We start from the raw sequence: 17460 nt of genomic DNA on the forward strand, positions 1-17460 counted from the left end.
AGAAATCCTTTGGCTGCAGCATGGATTGAAGATGCCTGTACATAAAAGTCTCCAAGGTGGATAGCACTGTTGTGCTTCCAGAGGACCCAGGTTCAATTTCCCGACATCCACACCTTCTGTAAGTCCGGCTCCAGGGATCCAAATGCCTTTTGCTTCCCTCTGTGGGCACCAGGCACACACTTGGTGCACATACATACAGGCAGACAAAACACTCATACACAAAATAGACAAATCTAAAAATAAATTTTAAGATGTAGAGGGTCTGAGCTTGGTTATTTATTATATGAAAATTAAGAGGAGAGGAGAGAAATTTGATAGTCAAATATGAAATCAGGTTTGTTTTTTTTTTTTTTAGTTGAAATGTGTGTTTGCTGAAAGAGGACAAGACCTGTTAAATAGGTTTGTGATGGAATCACTTGAAACCAGGTGTATCTTCCATTCATTTTGTTTGTGCGGAGTAGAATTAAGTCTGAAGTAACTTTCTGCTTGCGAGTATATTTCATTATCTTTACTTAACTCTTTGGGTTTTTATTCTATAAAGATGCTCCTTTTAATAAGCCCGTTGGCTAGAGAGAGCTTTTCTGAGTCTCTGAGTATCTAGGTAATGGTGTGGGGGTTGAAAAAAGCCAATGTTTTCAGAATTAACAATCTGTTTACTCATTTAACACCTTTTGTTTCTTCTTGACAGTTCCTTCAAGACTGCAAACTGGATTCCTGGAGCCCTTGGTAGTTTGCCGTGCACAGATAGTACCTGTTAGCAGCTCACACTAATACCCAGATAGTCTAAAGAGGACTGGATTCCTGCTGGTGACACAATGCAAGCTGTCGTGCCCTCACACATGATGACAGCATCCTCCCCAGACCCTTCAGCCTTGCCTTCAAGTGAACAAAGCACGGCCCCCAGCGTGGACGCTCTTGGGGCCCAAGAACGTGTCTCAAGGGGATATGCTGATGACCTAGAGACTCTCAGGCAGAAGTTCAGGTGGTTTTGTTACTCACAAGAAGAAGGACCCAGAAAAACCCTGACTCAGCTCTGGGAGCTCTGCAAGCAGTGGCTGAGACCAGACATTCATACCAAAGAGCAAATCTTAGAGCTGTTAGTGTTTGAGCAGTTCCTGAGGGTTCTGCCTGGAGAGACGAGGACGTGGGTGAATTCTCAGCACCCTGAGAGTAGTGTGGAGGTAGTGACCCTAGTAGAAGACTTGAACCAAACACTTGAAGAAAAGGAAGGTGAGAGTTGTAGGTGGAGGAGGGGTGCTGAGGTATCCCCTAAGGTATAAAGTAAACCTCCCTTGGGAAGCAATACAGTTGTCTGTCATTTATCATAGGCCCCTTGTAGCCATGCCTGAATTTAATGAGGTGATATTTGGCATGCCCATACCTAGCCACCCATAAAGGGTGATTTCCAAAGCAGCTATAGAGGGATGGAGCACAGCCCCCACCTCCAAAGAGGAGAGGCACTGAAGGTCATTAGTCATGTCTCCATGATGAAACCGTCTTACAGGAAGATGGACATGTGGGCATTCCTGGAGAGTGATTATCCATGGAGAGAGTATGGAAGGAGCTTGTATCTGGGTTGTGCAGGCTGTAGCTAAGTTCAGAAGCCCTGAATCTTTTCCTACAGACTTTGCCCTGTGCAGCTTTTTTATCTGGCTGTTTATTTGTATCCTTTATAAATAGGCAAATAATTCTGTGGGGCATTCTAGCAAATTAATCCAACTCAAGGAGGGGGCTGTGAATTCTGACAAAGAATGGAGCTGAAAGACCAGGTTGATTTTTCCCCCCTTTCCCAGATCTTAGCACTGAGGAGTCTGCTGCTTGCAAAGAGGAGGATTTGGGAGAAGACGAGATGGTGGCTGTCCCTCCAAGTACGGAGCCACGTGTAAGTTCCCTTTCACTGGTTTTCATTCTTCAGTGGAAACTGAGCTATTTAAATGAGGAGCATAAAGATACGAAATCAACCAAGACAACTTGTAGGCCTCTCTTTCCTCACTGTTTTTCTGGAGTGGCAGACGATAACATGATTCTGGTGCTAAACAAAAGCATTTACAGCGAGTGGGGTGGTGGGTGGGTGGCGGCTCCTGCAGGTGCGTGGGTGAGGGCTCCTGCAGGTGAGTCTGATGACCTAATTTCAGGCCCCCAGGTCTGTATAGTAGAAGGAGAGAACCAACTCCAGTGGGCTGTCTTCTGACCTCCACAGGTGGGCTGTAACATATTTAATGCACCACTCCCAAAATGTTTGTGGGCGGAGGGAGAGCATTTGCTAAAGCCCAGAAGTTACTCTTGACAAAAATGAGTAAGGTAGAAAAAGAATTATATTTTCCCAATGTGGTCAAGAACATCTCCATCAGGGTAGAGCCAGGAGATTAAAATAAACAGGGCTCACGGTGTAAGCAAAAAATTAATATTTCATGAACATAGCAGTCAACCAAGTGAAGTAAGACAGAAATTTGATGTAAGTGTTGAGAGACAAAGGTATATTATTTACAGACAGTGTTATTGTCTATTTGGGAAAGCTTGGGAAGCAGTGAGTAAGACCAGAACTCATGCCGTAGCTGGAAAAGCAACTGGTTATGAAATCAGTAAGTCCCAGTACAATAATGAGCTCTAGAAATATGTCTGCTTCCTACTCCCTGGAACTTATGACTATTATTTGTATAAAGAAATATCAGTCATTAAAAGTGTAGATAAGCTATGGGTTTTTGGTTTTTGGGTTTTTTTTTGTTTGTTTGTTTGTTTCTGTTTTTGGTGTTTGGTTTTTTGTTTGTTTGTTTGTTTGTTTTGAGACAGGGTTTCTCTGTTAGCCTTGGCTGTCCTGGACTCACTTTGTAGACCAGGCTGGCCTGCCTCTGCCTCCCGAGTGCAGGGATTAAAGGCGTGCGCCACCACAGCCGGCAAGCTAGGGGTTTTAAGATGAAGAGTTGGTGCTACTAAAATCAGAAAGATGGCTGGACAGTGGTGACACACACCTTTGATCCCAGGACTCCAGAGGCAGGGGCAGGCAGATTTCTGAGTTCGAGGTCATCCTGGTCTACAGAGTGAGTTCCAGGATAGTCAGGGCTATACAGAGAAGCCCTGTTTTTTTGGGGAGGGGCAGCAAAATAATTAATAACAATAATCATGAAATAAAATTGGAGAGATGAGTTGATCGTGGGTTCTATGAGTAGGCCCTAATAGTTGTCACAGGAGTCCTTAGTAGAGAGGTATAGAGTCTGAACACAGAGGGATGATGATGTTACAGAAGGGGAAGAAATTCGGAGGGGCTGGACCACAGCCACGGGCGGTCAAGGAATGCCACCCCCCACTGGAAGATGAAGGAGGCAAAGAATGGGTTCTCCCCAGAGGTTCAAGAGAATACATCCTGCCAGCTCTTTGGTCTCCTATTTCTGGCCCCTGGAAATTGGAGAGAATACATCTCTGTTGTTTGAAGTCTCGGGGCGCTGGTGTTTGGCTACATGGTGAAACATTGACAAGATGCTTGTAGACACCACTGTTCTACCTCCCTGACCCAGAGGATGCTAGGGACGCTAGCCTACCGGAAATGAACTTAAGCCGCATGTAATAGCATGCACCTGTAATTCCCCAGCTCAGAAAACTGAATCAAGATGGCTGGTTTGAAGCCAGTGTGGGTTCCAAGCAAGTCTCCAAGGAAAAAGAGAAAGTGACTCTCATGAGTTAGCATACCTGTTTGCGAGCATGACATACATGTAAGCATGAGCATACGACCGAACCAGGTCTGCTTTGGTTGTCTGTCTCAGAGCCGTGCAGCAGCTGGGTGTGGTGGCACACACCTGCAGTCCAGCACTACAGGCGCCCTAGCAGGAGCGTGCTGCGTGAGTCTGAGGCTAGCCTGGGCTGCAGAGAAGCAGCCTCTCAGTAATAACAAGCCACACTACACGACTTCATGGGACTGAAGTCTACAACACAGCTGCTATGACGTATTTGACTGTGGCCCGTAGTTAATTTCTGTTCCACAAATTTGAGGATGGGAAATGTCAACTGTACCCTTGTCTATGATTTCCCTTTTAATCTTAAAAAATTACTGTGTTAGAGTTAACTTGATCGGTATTAACAGTTTAGGGAAGTCTTGTAGGTCAGTACTTAGTGCCAGACTCTTAAGTGGGAAAGGTGAGAATTATTCGATGCCCTTGTTCTGGGCTGCTTGCAATGGTTGTATATACTCTAAAACTTGTTTTTAAGCTTTAGGAAAAAAAATGTACAAGCTTGGACTGGAGAGATGGCTTACCGGCTAAGAGCACTGGCTGTTCTTGCAAAGGGCCCCAGTTCAGTTCCCAGCATCTACATGACAGATTACAACTGTCCTCCACTCCAATCCCAGGACACTCAGCACCCTCGCCTAGTCTCTAGAAACACAAGTCACACATGCAGCGTACATACATATATGCAGGCAGAACAATCATGTACATAGAAATAATCAAGCCATTTCTTTAGAATTAAAAATTTACCAGGCCTGACTGGTCAAGATCCTATAATCCCTACTTGGGAGGCTGAGGCAGGAGGGACTCAAATCCAGAACCTGCTTAAACAACTTAGTGAGAACTTTCTTAAAACAAAAAATAAGAAGAAGGTTGAGGTTGTAGCTCATGGCAGAGCACTTACCCAGCATGCACCAGCCCCCGGTTCAGTTTCCGGCTAACACAGACACACACAGACAGCTTGGGCTACGCCGAGATGACTACCTTAACTGCTTCTCTGAGTCCTTAAGGTCTATTGGAGCCAGTACAATGCACAGATGCTGTGTTTGGCCTTCTAGGAGCCTGTAACATTTGAGGACGTGTCTGTGGACTTTAGCAGAGGAGAGTGGAAGATGCTGGAGCCGTCTCAAAGGGAGCTGTATAAGGAAATGCTACTGGAAACCTTAAGGAACCTGGAATTTCTGGGTAAAGACATCCTCTTGCCATGATCTAGCACCTAAGTGGGTAAACCTCTCCATCCTCTGTCGTCTCATCTGGAAGCTGTTTTTAACATTCTTTAACTATGTTAACGATATCTGCTGGGCATCCAGGGCCTAACGTGACTATTCCTAAAAATGGACCCTAAAAAAAAAATACTTTCTGTGATGTTTCCTCCTAAAAACATTTTTGTTTCATTGCATTGTAACTGTGGAGCATCATTTTGTTGTCCCCAGTGTCATGTCTTCTGCTCCTTCCTCCTTGGATTTCTCCTCCTCTGCATTTGACGGCCTCTTTATCTTCCTTAACAGGCTAAGTAGTTATGAGTCTTGGGTCATCGCTGTTCTACGTGTGAGCAATCGTTTTCTGTCCTTTTCTCTGAGCAGGCTTTCCAGTTTCCAAATTTGACTTGATTTCCCATCTGAAGTGGGTTAAGTTGCCAAGGGTACTGGAAAAAGAAATCTCAAAAGGCCCCAGACCAGGTGAGTTGGTAAAAGGTAAGAAGCAAACGAAGACGGTGTTTACCAGGCCAGTCAGGAAAACCTTTGAAATGTTGGGTGGGCCCAATGCTAGACTATAAAGTTGACTGCTTAGAGTTGAGCCTTCACCTTCCCGGAATGCTCTTTTTAATGCGGGCACTATTGAGTTGGGTCCTCTGAAAAGTATTTTCAGGACTGGAGATCTGTTGGGAGAAATTTCGAGTGAAGGAAAATGGAACTGGGAGTTGGAATTGCTGTGCGTGGGTGTGACCTCTGAGGGAGGAGGAGGAGCCGAGGTTGGGGAGGAAGGGTCTTGTCTTAGGCTGAAGATGGTTCATAAAGTTAGGTAAGGCTAAAGAGCAGGCCTGGGGCCACAGTCACCTGAGGGGTCCCCTGTCTGCACTTCACCATCACAATGAGAGGCTGTGTGACAGTGGCCCTGATGTGAATGCAGCAGGCAGTCTCCCCACAGGAAATCTGAGAAGCACATTATTATGGACACTTATCAAAACGAGTGTGTTAGTAACAGCACAGGCGATAAGAATGGCGCATAAGCCGGGAATGGTGGCGCACGCCATTAATCCCAGCACGTGGGAGGCAGGGGCAGGCGGATCTCTGTGAGTTCGAGGCCAGCCTGGTCTACAAAGTGAGTCTAGGACAGCCAAGGCTACACAGAGAAAACCTGTCTCAAAAAACAAAACAAAAACCCCAACAAACAAACAAACAAACAATGGCACATAACAGGAGCTGTGGGAGAGTGTAGGGATATAGACTAGACCCGCAATAGTTTGTTTTAGGATTATTTGTTTACTTTCTTGATGCAAACTGATACATAGTTAATAGAAGCTATACTGGACCAGCAGTGTGTGATCTGACACACTTCTACAGGGCTGGGCAGCTGTATCCCTCAACAGAATCATGATCATGAAACATCGTGTTTAAAAGCTCCAGAGCATGTTGGGGGTGTTGAATACATTTTTATTTAGGGTATTTTCAACTTACAATGGATATACCAAGACATAGCTCCGCCATAAGTCGAGGAGCATCTGTATAAAGGAGCAATAGCTTCATTAGCATTTGAATTAATCTTAAAAGGTAAGTGGGAATTCAACCAGTAAATATGTATGAGAATCCCAAATTTTGGTGTGAGTAAAGTGCACATATGGCTAACTGCATAGGTTAAATATTTATGGATTTTTAACATCTGGAAAACATTTATGTTAACATGTTATTTTTTATTATGTTAACCTTCAAGTGATTCATGTTTTTTCTTTATATTCCTCTGTATCCTCCTAAAATTTAAAGTGATTATATTTAATATATGTTTTAATTATTAAAATCCCATCACATATATTAGTACCTTTCTTTAAAAAAAAAAAGAAAAAAGAGTGAAGCTGGTTTTTCTCTGATCCATTTTCTAAAGCATTTATTTTAGTCAATCTCTGAGCTAATCTCATTATAATTACATAAATAAAAAACAATTGTTTTATTATGCTTATGCAACAATTTAGAAATTAATCCCCAAAATAGTTTTTTGCACTGTTTTGCCATACTGTACATGTTTAAAAGCTATTTATATTAAGTGAAAGGCACAGTTAATAGATATAATTATTTAATTTACTCAAATTAATAATGAGCTAACAGTGCATAATTTAGAAATCACGAGCAAACTACTTGAGCAGATAACTGACAAAAATGTAAATGGCTAATGAACATGAGAAAGTTCAGACTAGTTTATGAGATTGTACATGTAAAGCAACAATACTGCTATGAATTGAATCTATAGATACGTAAGGATCCCTAATCAGAGATGAGTATTGAGGCATTAGTCCTTAAATATTACGTAAAGTTAAACACACACAAACACAAATATGCACCTACAATACAGAACCTGAGCCCAGTGCCTACCATTAAACTATACCTCGAACTGTAGGGACATAATTTGATAAATATTCAATAAGAAAAAATCAATAAATTATATAGAAGAGGTTATCAAGGAACTGATTTGAAAATATGATTTTCAAAAATGACCAATGAGCTTGGAAAGAAAAAAGAAAAATCATAATACGTCTTAAAATTTTCATTCTAAACCATATGAAAAACTTTATATAACTTGTGAATAATAGGGTTTTGAGTTTTATAATTGCCTACTAAAACAATTAGGAAGATGATTACATGATCTTATGATTAAAGACCAGGATAGGGGCTGGGGAGGTGTTAATGGGTAAAGTGTTTGTTATGCGAGCATGGAGACCCAGGGTAGGATCTCCAGGACCCTTGAAAAGGCCAAGCATGGATTCTGTGTCTGTAATCCCAGCCTTGTGACAGACACAGGTAGATTTTAGGCAATGCTTGGCCAGCTAGACTAGCTGAAACAGCTAGCTTCTGGTTAGCAAATGAACCACTTCTTTTTTAAAGTGGAGGGTTATAAAAGATACCCAACATGCCTAACGTAGTGGCGCACGCCTTTAATCCCAGCACTCAGGAGGCAGAGGCAGGTGGATCGCTGTGAGTTCGAGGCCAGCCTGGACTACAAAGTGAGTTCAGGACAGTCAAGGCTACACAAAGAAACCCTGTCTTTAAAAAGCCAAGAAACAAAACAAAACAAAGTAAAAGATACCCAACATCCTCCTCTGACCTCTGCATGCATATGGTCAGGGGCATGTGCATTCCAACACACACACACACACACACACACACACACACACACACACACACACACAATAAATAAATAGGGGAAATCCAGACTGCATAGTCCAGTTAATGAATGAATTCAAAGTTCTAAGAAAAACACAACAAATATGTCAGATGGTTAAGGCACATGCCTTTAATCCCAGCACTTGGGAAGCGGAGGCAGGCAGATCTCTGTGAGTTCAAGGTCAGCCTGGTCTACAAAGCAAGTCCAGCACAGCCAAGGCTACCCAGAGAAACCCTGTCTCATAAAAACAAACAAAAAGTTGAATATATGGTTTTGGAGAAAGCTTCATGTTCATTACAGAAGTTTGAACCTTTGATCCTGTCAGATTTATTAAAATGCACTGGGGCATTGCATTTTAGGTTTTCATACCCAAATAATAGGATTAATAGAACAATAAATGGTGGCCTTCACCACCCACAATACATGTGACTGTGGGCAAGCTCTGCCCCACTGTGCACCCAGTGTGACACCCACATAATAAAGTACCGGCTGTACTTCATCGGGTTGTGCGGACAAGTGAGTCAGTGTAGATGTGTAGATCCAGTGTTGACTGTGAGGCTGGCCACTTGAGAAGCATGTAAAGTCTGGGCATGGTGCAAATAAGTAGGTTTGAGCCTGGTACAGAAATTGGAAAACAGCGTGAAGACTTGCAGGTTTCCTCACATAAAGCGCAAGCTTTTTGTCCTCCACAAGATTCTTCCTAACCTCTGTGTTCATCTTTCTTTCCTATATCACTTTTTTTTCTTGCCTGTTTTATACAGCTGTAAGTGGTAACTCTCTAGGCTCTATTTCTTAAAATCGTTACTGTGTTCCTATGTCCGTCCCAAATATAGCAGTTTCCTTTGCTGCAGATGGGGAACACTTGCTTTGTTATCTCTTTTAGAGGGCGAGGCTAGAAGTGAACTGCATGCTTTTATGGAAGATTTGACTTTAGAGAAAATGGTAGAATACAGCTTCGGTGATGATGGTTATGGCTTGAAGACAGAATTCCAAAAGCGACATGGCAAACCCAAGAAAGATCAGGGCAAGCGGAGCAGCCATGGGAGTAAGGAGTCTGAGTCCCAAGAAACTCCCTCGGGAAAGAATTTCAAACAAGCTTCTGACACAGCCAAACGTCAGAGAGCCTCCTTAATGAAGAAGTCTCAGAGGCCTAAGGAAGGCAAGAAACCCTTCACTTATCACTCAGATCTTGTGAACCGCAAAGAGCACAGTGCAGAAAAGTCAAGGAAACGCAGCGGAAATGAAAAAGACCCACGTCACCCTTCATCTCATACTGAACGTAAGAAACATCCAAAAATTGGCTCGTTGAGTAAGACCCAGAAGTGTAGTAAGTGTGGGGTAGCCTTCACTCAAATCTCCTGGTATGGCAGTGAAAGCTCTCAATGTGAAAAGTGCCGGAAGAACCTATTTCAAGACGAAACCTCAACTAACGACAAGGAACCTGAAACTGAAGAATCCAGCAAGTGCAGGAAGTGCGGGAAAGCCTTTGGCTATAGTGCAAAGCGCTCTGTGTGTATTGAATGTAGAAAAGCCCGCAGAGCTAGTTCATCACGCAAGCCACGTAAGAAAACTGGCACAAAAGAAAAGCCTTACAGGTGTGATGAATGTGGGAAAAAGTTTGCCGGGTTGCAAGCTATCGATAAGCATCGAAGGAGTCACACTGGAGAAAAGCCCTATGTGTGCAAACACTGCGGGAGGCCCTTCAGTGACAACTCTTCATTTTGTCAACACCAGAGAATTCACACCGGAGAGAAACCGTATAAGTGCGGTGAGTGTGGGAAGTCTTTCACTCACAGCTCCTCCCTTTCCAAACACCAGAGAATTCACACTGGCGAGAAGCCCTATAAGTGTGATGAGTGTGGGAAAGCCTTTAGGCAGAACTCCTGCCTTACCCGACATCAGAGAACCCACACTGGAGAGAAACCGTATTTGTGTAAGGACTGTGGACTGTCTTTTAGCCTTTTTAGTACTATCATGTATCATCAAAGACTCCATGCAGGAGAAAAACCCTACAAATGTACCCACTGTGAGAAAGCCTTCCCCACTCATTCCCGCCTTGGACGCCATCTGAGGTGTCACACGGGCGCGAAGCCATACAAATGTAAAGAGTGTGGGAAAACCTTCAGACAGAGCTCGTCTCTCAATTTACATCTCCGCAGCCATACTGGAGAGAAGCCCTACAAATGTGAGTATTGCGAAGCAACCTTTACTCGGAGCACAATCCTCGTTGAGCATGTGAAAACGCACACCAGGAGCGTCCACTATGAATGTAAGAAGTGTGGTAAGAAGTCTAAAAGTCGGTCAGGCGGTCTTAGACACCACTGCACAAAGTGATTCTGGGAATGTAGTAAGTGGAGGGAAGGTTAGTTCAGGCTGTGCCCTTTTACACTCGACATGCAAACTACCCACAGTGCTGATAAGCTTGAACTTAAATGGCTTCACTTCTAGGGCCAGACACCTTCCCCTTCACTCCCCCTTCTTGAGGGTGGCCAGTTCTGATTAGACTTGGTAAAGTTATGTTGATGTGATGAAAGCCTGGCAAGTGAAGTGATTCTGAAAAGCTAAACTTAAGTTCAAGAAGCACTTTTCTTCAAGGAATCCTCTCTCTGCTTTCCCTCCCACTGTTGTACAGTATACTGGAAATGAATAGAACCGGTGTCTCATAACCTGGGTTCTATCCCAGTTTGCCAACCAACCCCTGGGTCACCCCAAACAAGTCATCTGGACCTTCTGAGTCTTCATTTCTTTACCAGTAACGAGATGGCGTTGATGGTTTCTATGTTTTCTTTTTATATGATCTTCTGATTCTACAGAAATACTTTGAATATTCGTTGGAATTGTTGTAGCTGGTAGACTTCCTTACAGGAGAGTGGACTTCTACATTAGTGAGAAAATGGACTGTTTGGTATAGGATCCTAGAATGTGATCAACAGAACACGTCAGGGAGGCTCAGTGAAGTTTGCTTTCAGGTAATGTTCAAGTTTGCCCAAATCACCCCAACTCTTTAGCTTTTGAGTTTTGCCCTCAATGGATTGAGAATCCAGAGAGCTTGAACCTGAGCCAACTCGGTCATGAAAATACCAGTCCTAGGAGAGAAGCCAACGGCAGCCACTTGGGATGAGTCATCGCCTTTCAATGAGCACAGCCTTCTGCACCACAGTGTGAGAACCCTGTGTGGCATCAGTCCCAAGATGCTAGACTGAATCAGACTGGGGCTGTAGACCTGTCTTAGTTGGTTTATAGGATGTTGTACCGTGTTCAGACAAAGCTCCCACTCCTTGGAAATAAGGAATTTCATGTTTTAAGGAAAGTAGAGATAGTCTAAAATATGTGAAAGCTAACCACAGTAGCCTATTTTTCTCATGGAGTGCTCAGCTGGTCCTGACTTATGGTTGCCACTTAAATGCCGTGTTTCTCTTACTGTAGGCATGTGATATTTTGTTAGCCTGCAGTTTGGATAATATGTACAGTAATCTCAAGGGACCCCACTGATAACAAGTCAAATTCTGGAAAAGAACACATAGGCAAGCTGTAGTTCATATTTTCTTTTGTGAAATGAGACTGCACTAGAATTGGGGTCGACAGGTATTGAGGGGTAGCCCTGAAAGTTGTAGTTGATGGGAATCTTAATTTCTAACTGAAAAAGCAATTAAAGGCCTTGAATGTGTTAGTTTGGGTCTCAGGTCACTAGATTCCAGAGGGACTTGATTTTGATACAGAAATGACTTCCTGAAGTTGGAATTTGAGGCACTTCCTCATGAAGAGAGAGCTACACCAGAACTCTGGTCTTACAGGTGGGAAGGGTCTATAGGCTGACTCAGGGATATTTGCTCATGTGATGAAATGACGTATGAAATGCTACTTCTGGGTATAAGGTTTTTGGGTTCTTCTGGGTGCCTCCTCCTCATCCCCAAGCCCAAAAGAATCTTGACATTGCCTATGACAGATTGGTCAGTATAGCTGTTGCCAAAGGCACCAAGTAAACACATTCCTGGCTTCAGAGAAACATGGTTTATAAGAATAATTCACACGGGCTTAAGGGTTTTTCTGAAATGATATATTTTATTGAAATGTTTAATGAAGTACATAAACCACCACTTGAGAAGTGGTCTGATCCAGGGTGTTCTAGAGGATTTCACAAAAGGATGTCTTTATCCCAATTTCAATTGGGGATTAGAAACAAAGCTTTTTTTTTTTTTTAATATAACTTCATTAAAATATAAAATATTTATGCTTAAAAACCAAGGAATGCAATTCAGTGAGCTTTTGTCAGTTTTACTGAAGTATGCATCCATTACCATCACCCACTTTTCAGAATGTCACCCTAATAAAAGTACCTACTGGACAGACCCATTTATACATATTCCCACTCTCATCCCTGACCCAGGTACCACTAACTTACAGAATGGCCTTTCCCAGTCACTTTATGTTGGTCTTTGATTCACCATTAACATCGTGTTTTTAAGTTTATGCATGTTATAGCCTACATGATTCTTCACTATTACAATGTCGTTTTCAGCATCGTTTGCTGCTAAGTGATATCCTGTCATATGGAAACTTCATCCCTGTACCTGTGAGCGGACGGTATCTTCTTTCTTTCTAGGTGGTTGGCTGATAGGAACAACACTGTGAATTTCATGTGTAAGTCTGTGTAGACATTAATTTTAATTCTTATTCTTGGTAGGAATTTGTAGGTAGAGTTTCTGGGTCATGTAAATGTTTTGTTGTAACTCTTTAGGAAACTGCCAAGTTGCTTTTCAGTGTGACTATACATCATTTTAAATTCCAGGCAGCGGGTGTGAATGGGCCATTTTCTTTACGTTCGTGCCAATCTTTAAAAAAAATCTCAGTCACGCTGGTGAAGTGGCGTCCTCATATGATTTTAATTTGCGTTTCCCTGATGACTAATGCCGTCATCATCCTTTCACATGTCTCCTTTGAGTCAGGATAGTTGAATTATAACAAGTTCTTTATCTACATACAATCCCTTATCCAATATGAACTTTCTATCACTATATACTAAAGGGAAACTACAAAAATCTACTGAAAATATTTATCAAAAAATATTTATCAATAACTAATACATTGCACGAAAGGCATTCAGTCTGGCCTAGCACCCACATACTTAAATCAATTTTTAGATTGTCAGGTCATCTAAAGGTTTTTTATTTATAATTTATAACTCCCCATAGAATTTCCTCTTAAGATTTTACTTAGCATTTTTATTTGTTTCTAGGGATAAGCATTTTAATCAGCTCTATTTTACAACAAAGTCCTCGCTCTTTGTTTTAAATCTCTCCAGAGCCTCTGCTCATCACAGTTCTACTTCCCCTCCACCTCTGGCTCTTGTTAGTCCCTCACACAAACAACAGCACAATGTGTGTCTCTTGTATCTGGCTTATCTCACTTGGCATATGATAGTGCAGGCATTCAAGGAAATCTTCAGCTGGGTTTTCTAGCGCAGGAAATCTTAAACTCATCATCCAGGTGGTGATGATAAAAGAACACAAGATCATTACATGTCCTCTGTCTCACTGGTTCCATAAACGAGTCATCTGCACGTGGGGACTGAGGAACCTGAGCGTGTGTCCCTGGCTCCTCTTAGGAACCTGCTTGAGAAAATCGAATAAGAACACTTTCAGTGTCAACTGTTCACTGTAATGAAGCAATGAGGAAAAAGCTCACTTTTGCTTTAAAATGACAACCCAGCTGGTCTTTTAACTCAGCCACAATCCTATCTTCTTGAAATAAGCTAATCTTTCTGTTCAGCAGAAATTATCTAGCAGATGAAAAAAATTAAATAAATCAGAAGAGATTTGAGGCAACAAATTGGCTTCTCTATGTAAACCTGAGTGTTCTTTGAGATGACATAAAGTTTTCCTTGGACAATGTCTTACACAGTTCATCTAAAACTAAAAAAATACTTGAAATTTTTCAAAATTTGAGTCAACTGATTTTTGATAATAGAAATGTATATATTCTGTGAGAAATAACTTAATTTGCTCCTGTTTATACTGAGCAGAATTGTTAAATGATGTGGTGTTTTTCCGTTTTCATGGGTATTTTTCAGCCTGTCATTTTTTCCAAAGTTTTTATGAGTAGATTATAATACTCGGGTTTACTTTCATCTACCTATGGTTCTATTTGCGTGTTTGTGCATGTGCAAGAATCAAGCTGCTGTGTGGCTGGCACACTTACAGTCTGAAATCATTTAAAGCATTTTGGTTAGAAATTTAGATTCCATTTTGCTCCTGGTTTTGTAGAAGAGAGATGTAGATCTAAAATATTGTTTTCAGTATTGCCTACTGTGTTATCTTGAATACTTGAACTGGCTGCTGCTGCTGTTGCTGCTGCTGCTGTTGCTGCTGCTGCTGCTGCTGCTGCTGCTGCTGCTGCTGCTGTTGCTGCTGCTGTTGCTGCTGCTGTAAATTGCAACTGGCACTCCTTAGTAAATGTGCATTGGACCCTCTCTCAGTCCCTTCTTTCCCTGATGTGACCCCTACAGTACGGACTTCGGTGTCCGCACTGAATTCAGCCTTAGAAATAATGCCTTTACTAAACTTTAAATATTTTTTCATGTATTTTTATGTATAGAATAATCATAATTCCAGTAAGAAGCACTTTGACTTATGGCTATGAATTAGTTATACGTGTAACACTCTAACTTGTGCTGTCTGCATAATATGTTGATATGATAAATTATGACAATGCAGAGACAAATGTCATTGGTTGGCTTGTCCCTGCCGACTAGGTTGGTGAGATATTTGTGTGCCACTAAAAAACAAACAAACAAACAAAAAAAAAACCCGCACACTTCTCTACAATTTTAACGGCGTCGTGTGAGGTGCAGTAGTTAAGGTGACCCATAGTTCTAATAAAGTTGTATTTAATACGGAATACCTCTTGCTTTGGTTTTTAATCTTCAGATTGTTTCGTTGTTGTTGTTGTTGTTTGTGTGTGTGTGCATGAACACAGCTGTCGTGTCGTGTATGGGGAAGCCAGAAGACAATTATGGGAATTGATTCTTTCCTTCTACCATGTGCCTCCCAGACCAGAGATCAAACTCAGGTTGGCAGCCTTGGAGTCAGGGCCCCTTACCTGCTAAGCCACCTCATCAGCCCTAGCTTTTAATTTTCTTTTCTTTTTTTTGAAGACTTACTGTTCATATCTCCAGTTCTTAGTGGCCTCCACTGGTTACCAAATTGAACAGTAGAGTTGGAGAAAGAAATGTTAGCCAGACAAATGGATCTCTGTGAGTTCGAGGCCAGCCTGGTCTACACAGAGAAACACTGTCTTGAAGAAAAAAAGAAAAGAAAGAAAGAGATAGAAAAGAAAACACTGTTAGCCAGAGAAGGCAGCAAGCCCCAGTAGAGGGCGATTCCCCAGCCCGATCTCCCAATATATCTTGCTGCTCTGAATATTTTGCTGCCATCCCTTCTGGTCATGTGGCATCCAGGTTCCAAGAGGCAAGAAAAGGGAGAAATGCAGTGGCCAAAGTTTTTAAGCCGTGACCTAGTGCTGTGTCATGCACACCTTGTCCTGAACACTTGCTGGGGAGGTGAGGCCGTGAAGAATGAACACGTGGGTACAGAAAAGCTGGGGTCAGCTGGCCATGCTCCCTCTGCTGGCGCACCAGCTACCACGACACCGCAGAACCTCAGCATGTTCATTATGTGCAGTGGAGGTGGGGAGACAGCTCATCTCAGTAGGAGGACTCTTAGGCCACCAGTCGTAGGTGGCCCTCATCTGCGAGGAGGAAGCAGCAGTTGCTAGTGTGTGCATATACCGGTCAATAGTTCATACACGCTTGTATGTGCACAGACTGCCAACATCCACACCTGGACCAGAGGGCAGGCTTTGCCGTACCTCTGCGCCTCACCAGGAAACCTTTGCCACTCTAGTGGGGTCTGCGGCACTGAGGTCCTTGACGTAGGCGTGCCACATTCAACACTTCACCTGCATCCCTACAGTCAACCAGCCCTTCCTCAGCTCCCCACAGGCTAGAAACAAATTGGAGCCATTAGTCATCCCTAGGTACAAGGTGCTTCATGACGCTACAGGGATGTCCCAGAATACTGTTCTAGGGTACTTTTAATGTTTTTTGGGGGGGTGGGGGGGACTTCAGAGACTTTTAAAGTCAAAAGTCTATTTTTGCTTCAAATTTTCACACGTTTTTAGAGTCCTAGTTTCGTACATTTTTATTAAAATAGAATTGCATCGCTTTTCCCCTCCCTTGGGGAGGAACTAGCCCCTCCCAGTTCAATCTCAGGCAATGAGAGAGGGTTGTCATTGCATGTAGAGACGCTGAGTCTGGCTAGCCAGCTTGCTGTGGAGATTCCAGGCCTCCAACCCCCTCCAAGCTGCAATTACACATGGATCAACACACCCACCTAGCTTTTCAGTAGGTTCTGGGGATCCAAGCTGAGTCCCCAGATGTGTTCTTCAAGCAATTTACCCAGTACGAGCATCTCCCCAGCTCATAAAACCCTCATTTGAGAGTCAGAAACTCCAGCTTCTAATCTCCTTGTTTGATCAAACCTATACGGAACCATCCTGTGTCACCACCACTCCCTCATGGGTGCTCCTTACTCCCCTCCAGCTAAGATGCCCTGTACCTGTCACATTGTTTCCTATTTGCCGTTTTCCTTGCCTTGTCTCCAACAGCTGCACCCCCACTTCACACACCCCCCTCCCCACTAAGCCCTGCAGTCGCACAGTAGCTCTACTCGGGCTCTGACTTCCACATGAGCTGTGTCATACACGGGCACCTCTTCAACCTGCCTGAGATCCAACAGCCTATACCAGGCCCTTCATTTTTCTGTGGATACTATTCTTAGCCTCCTAAGGACCATATAGTATCTCCTGCTGGGACACCCTGCGTAGGCTGCCTGAACTCTTTAACTGGGTTGTCCGTGTGTATGGTTACCCCTCCCCATCGTTCTGTCGTCATGGAATCCTCACACTGCGCCGGCCCTCCTGTTCAAATACCAAATTCACTCTGCTTGGCCCCACCCTGCATCAGGCCACGCCCCCTGCCCACACCAATGGTCTGTCTCCTCACCCTCCTTAGACTTAGGCGTTTGAGAGTTCCACTGAGACAAGAAGCCCTCTTCAGCTGCACGGTTGGGGCACACACCTTTGATCCCGAACTCGGGAGGCAGGGGCTAGCCTGGGCTACAGAATAAGTTCCAGGACAGCCAGGGCTACACAGTGAAATCCTGTCTCAACATTCCCCATCCCCCTCACCAAAAAAATCCCTTTTCGTTGTGTTCCATTACTTTACTTAGGGTTCCAAGTCTCTTCAGTCGAGCTGGCCTGTGGACAGGTCTGTGGAAGACAGTCTTTATTACTAATTGGTGCAGGAGGCTAA

General features: G+C 43.2%; 1 protein-coding gene across 2 annotated transcripts; it reads left to right on the plus strand.

Moving 5' to 3' along the window:
* The first annotated feature begins 692 nt into the window (after window positions 1-692).
* On the plus strand, window positions 693-10505 carry Znf483 (zinc finger protein 483). 2 transcript variants are annotated; one of them, XM_051162566.1, is made up of 5 exons: window positions 693-1230; window positions 1794-1882; window positions 4775-4901; window positions 5300-5410; window positions 8974-10505. In XM_051162566.1, exons 1-5 carry the CDS (start codon window positions 816-818, stop codon window positions 10422-10424), a joined length of 2193 nt encoding a protein of 730 aa, XP_051018523.1. In that variant the 5' UTR covers window positions 693-815; the 3' UTR covers window positions 10425-10505. The 2 variants fall into 2 exon arrangements, with proteins under 2 accessions (XP_051018523.1, XP_051018530.1); XM_051162573.1 differs by having other exon boundaries at window positions 5300-5395.
* The last annotated feature ends 6955 nt before the right edge of the window (window positions 10506-17460 follow it).

The sequence above is a fragment of the Acomys russatus genome, chromosome 2 (assembly GCF_903995435.1).
Source record: "Acomys russatus chromosome 2, mAcoRus1.1, whole genome shotgun sequence".
Taxonomy (NCBI): domain Eukaryota; kingdom Metazoa; phylum Chordata; class Mammalia; order Rodentia; family Muridae; genus Acomys; species Acomys russatus.

What these genes read in the sequence shown, in the direction of transcription:
- Znf483 (XM_051162566.1), top strand. Translation starts at nt 816, where the DNA reads ATGCAAGCTGTCGTGCCCTCACACATGATGACAGCATCCTCCCCAGAC. An exon ending in CTCCAAGTACGGAGCCACGT is followed by an intron (nt 1,883 to 4,774) that starts GTAAGTTCCCTT and finishes TTGGCCTTCTAG; the next exon opens with GAGCCTGTAACATTTGAGGA. An exon ending in AAGGAACCTGGAATTTCTGG is followed by an intron (nt 4,902 to 5,299) that starts GTAAAGACATCC and finishes TTCTCTGAGCAG; the next exon opens with GCTTTCCAGTTTCCAAATTT.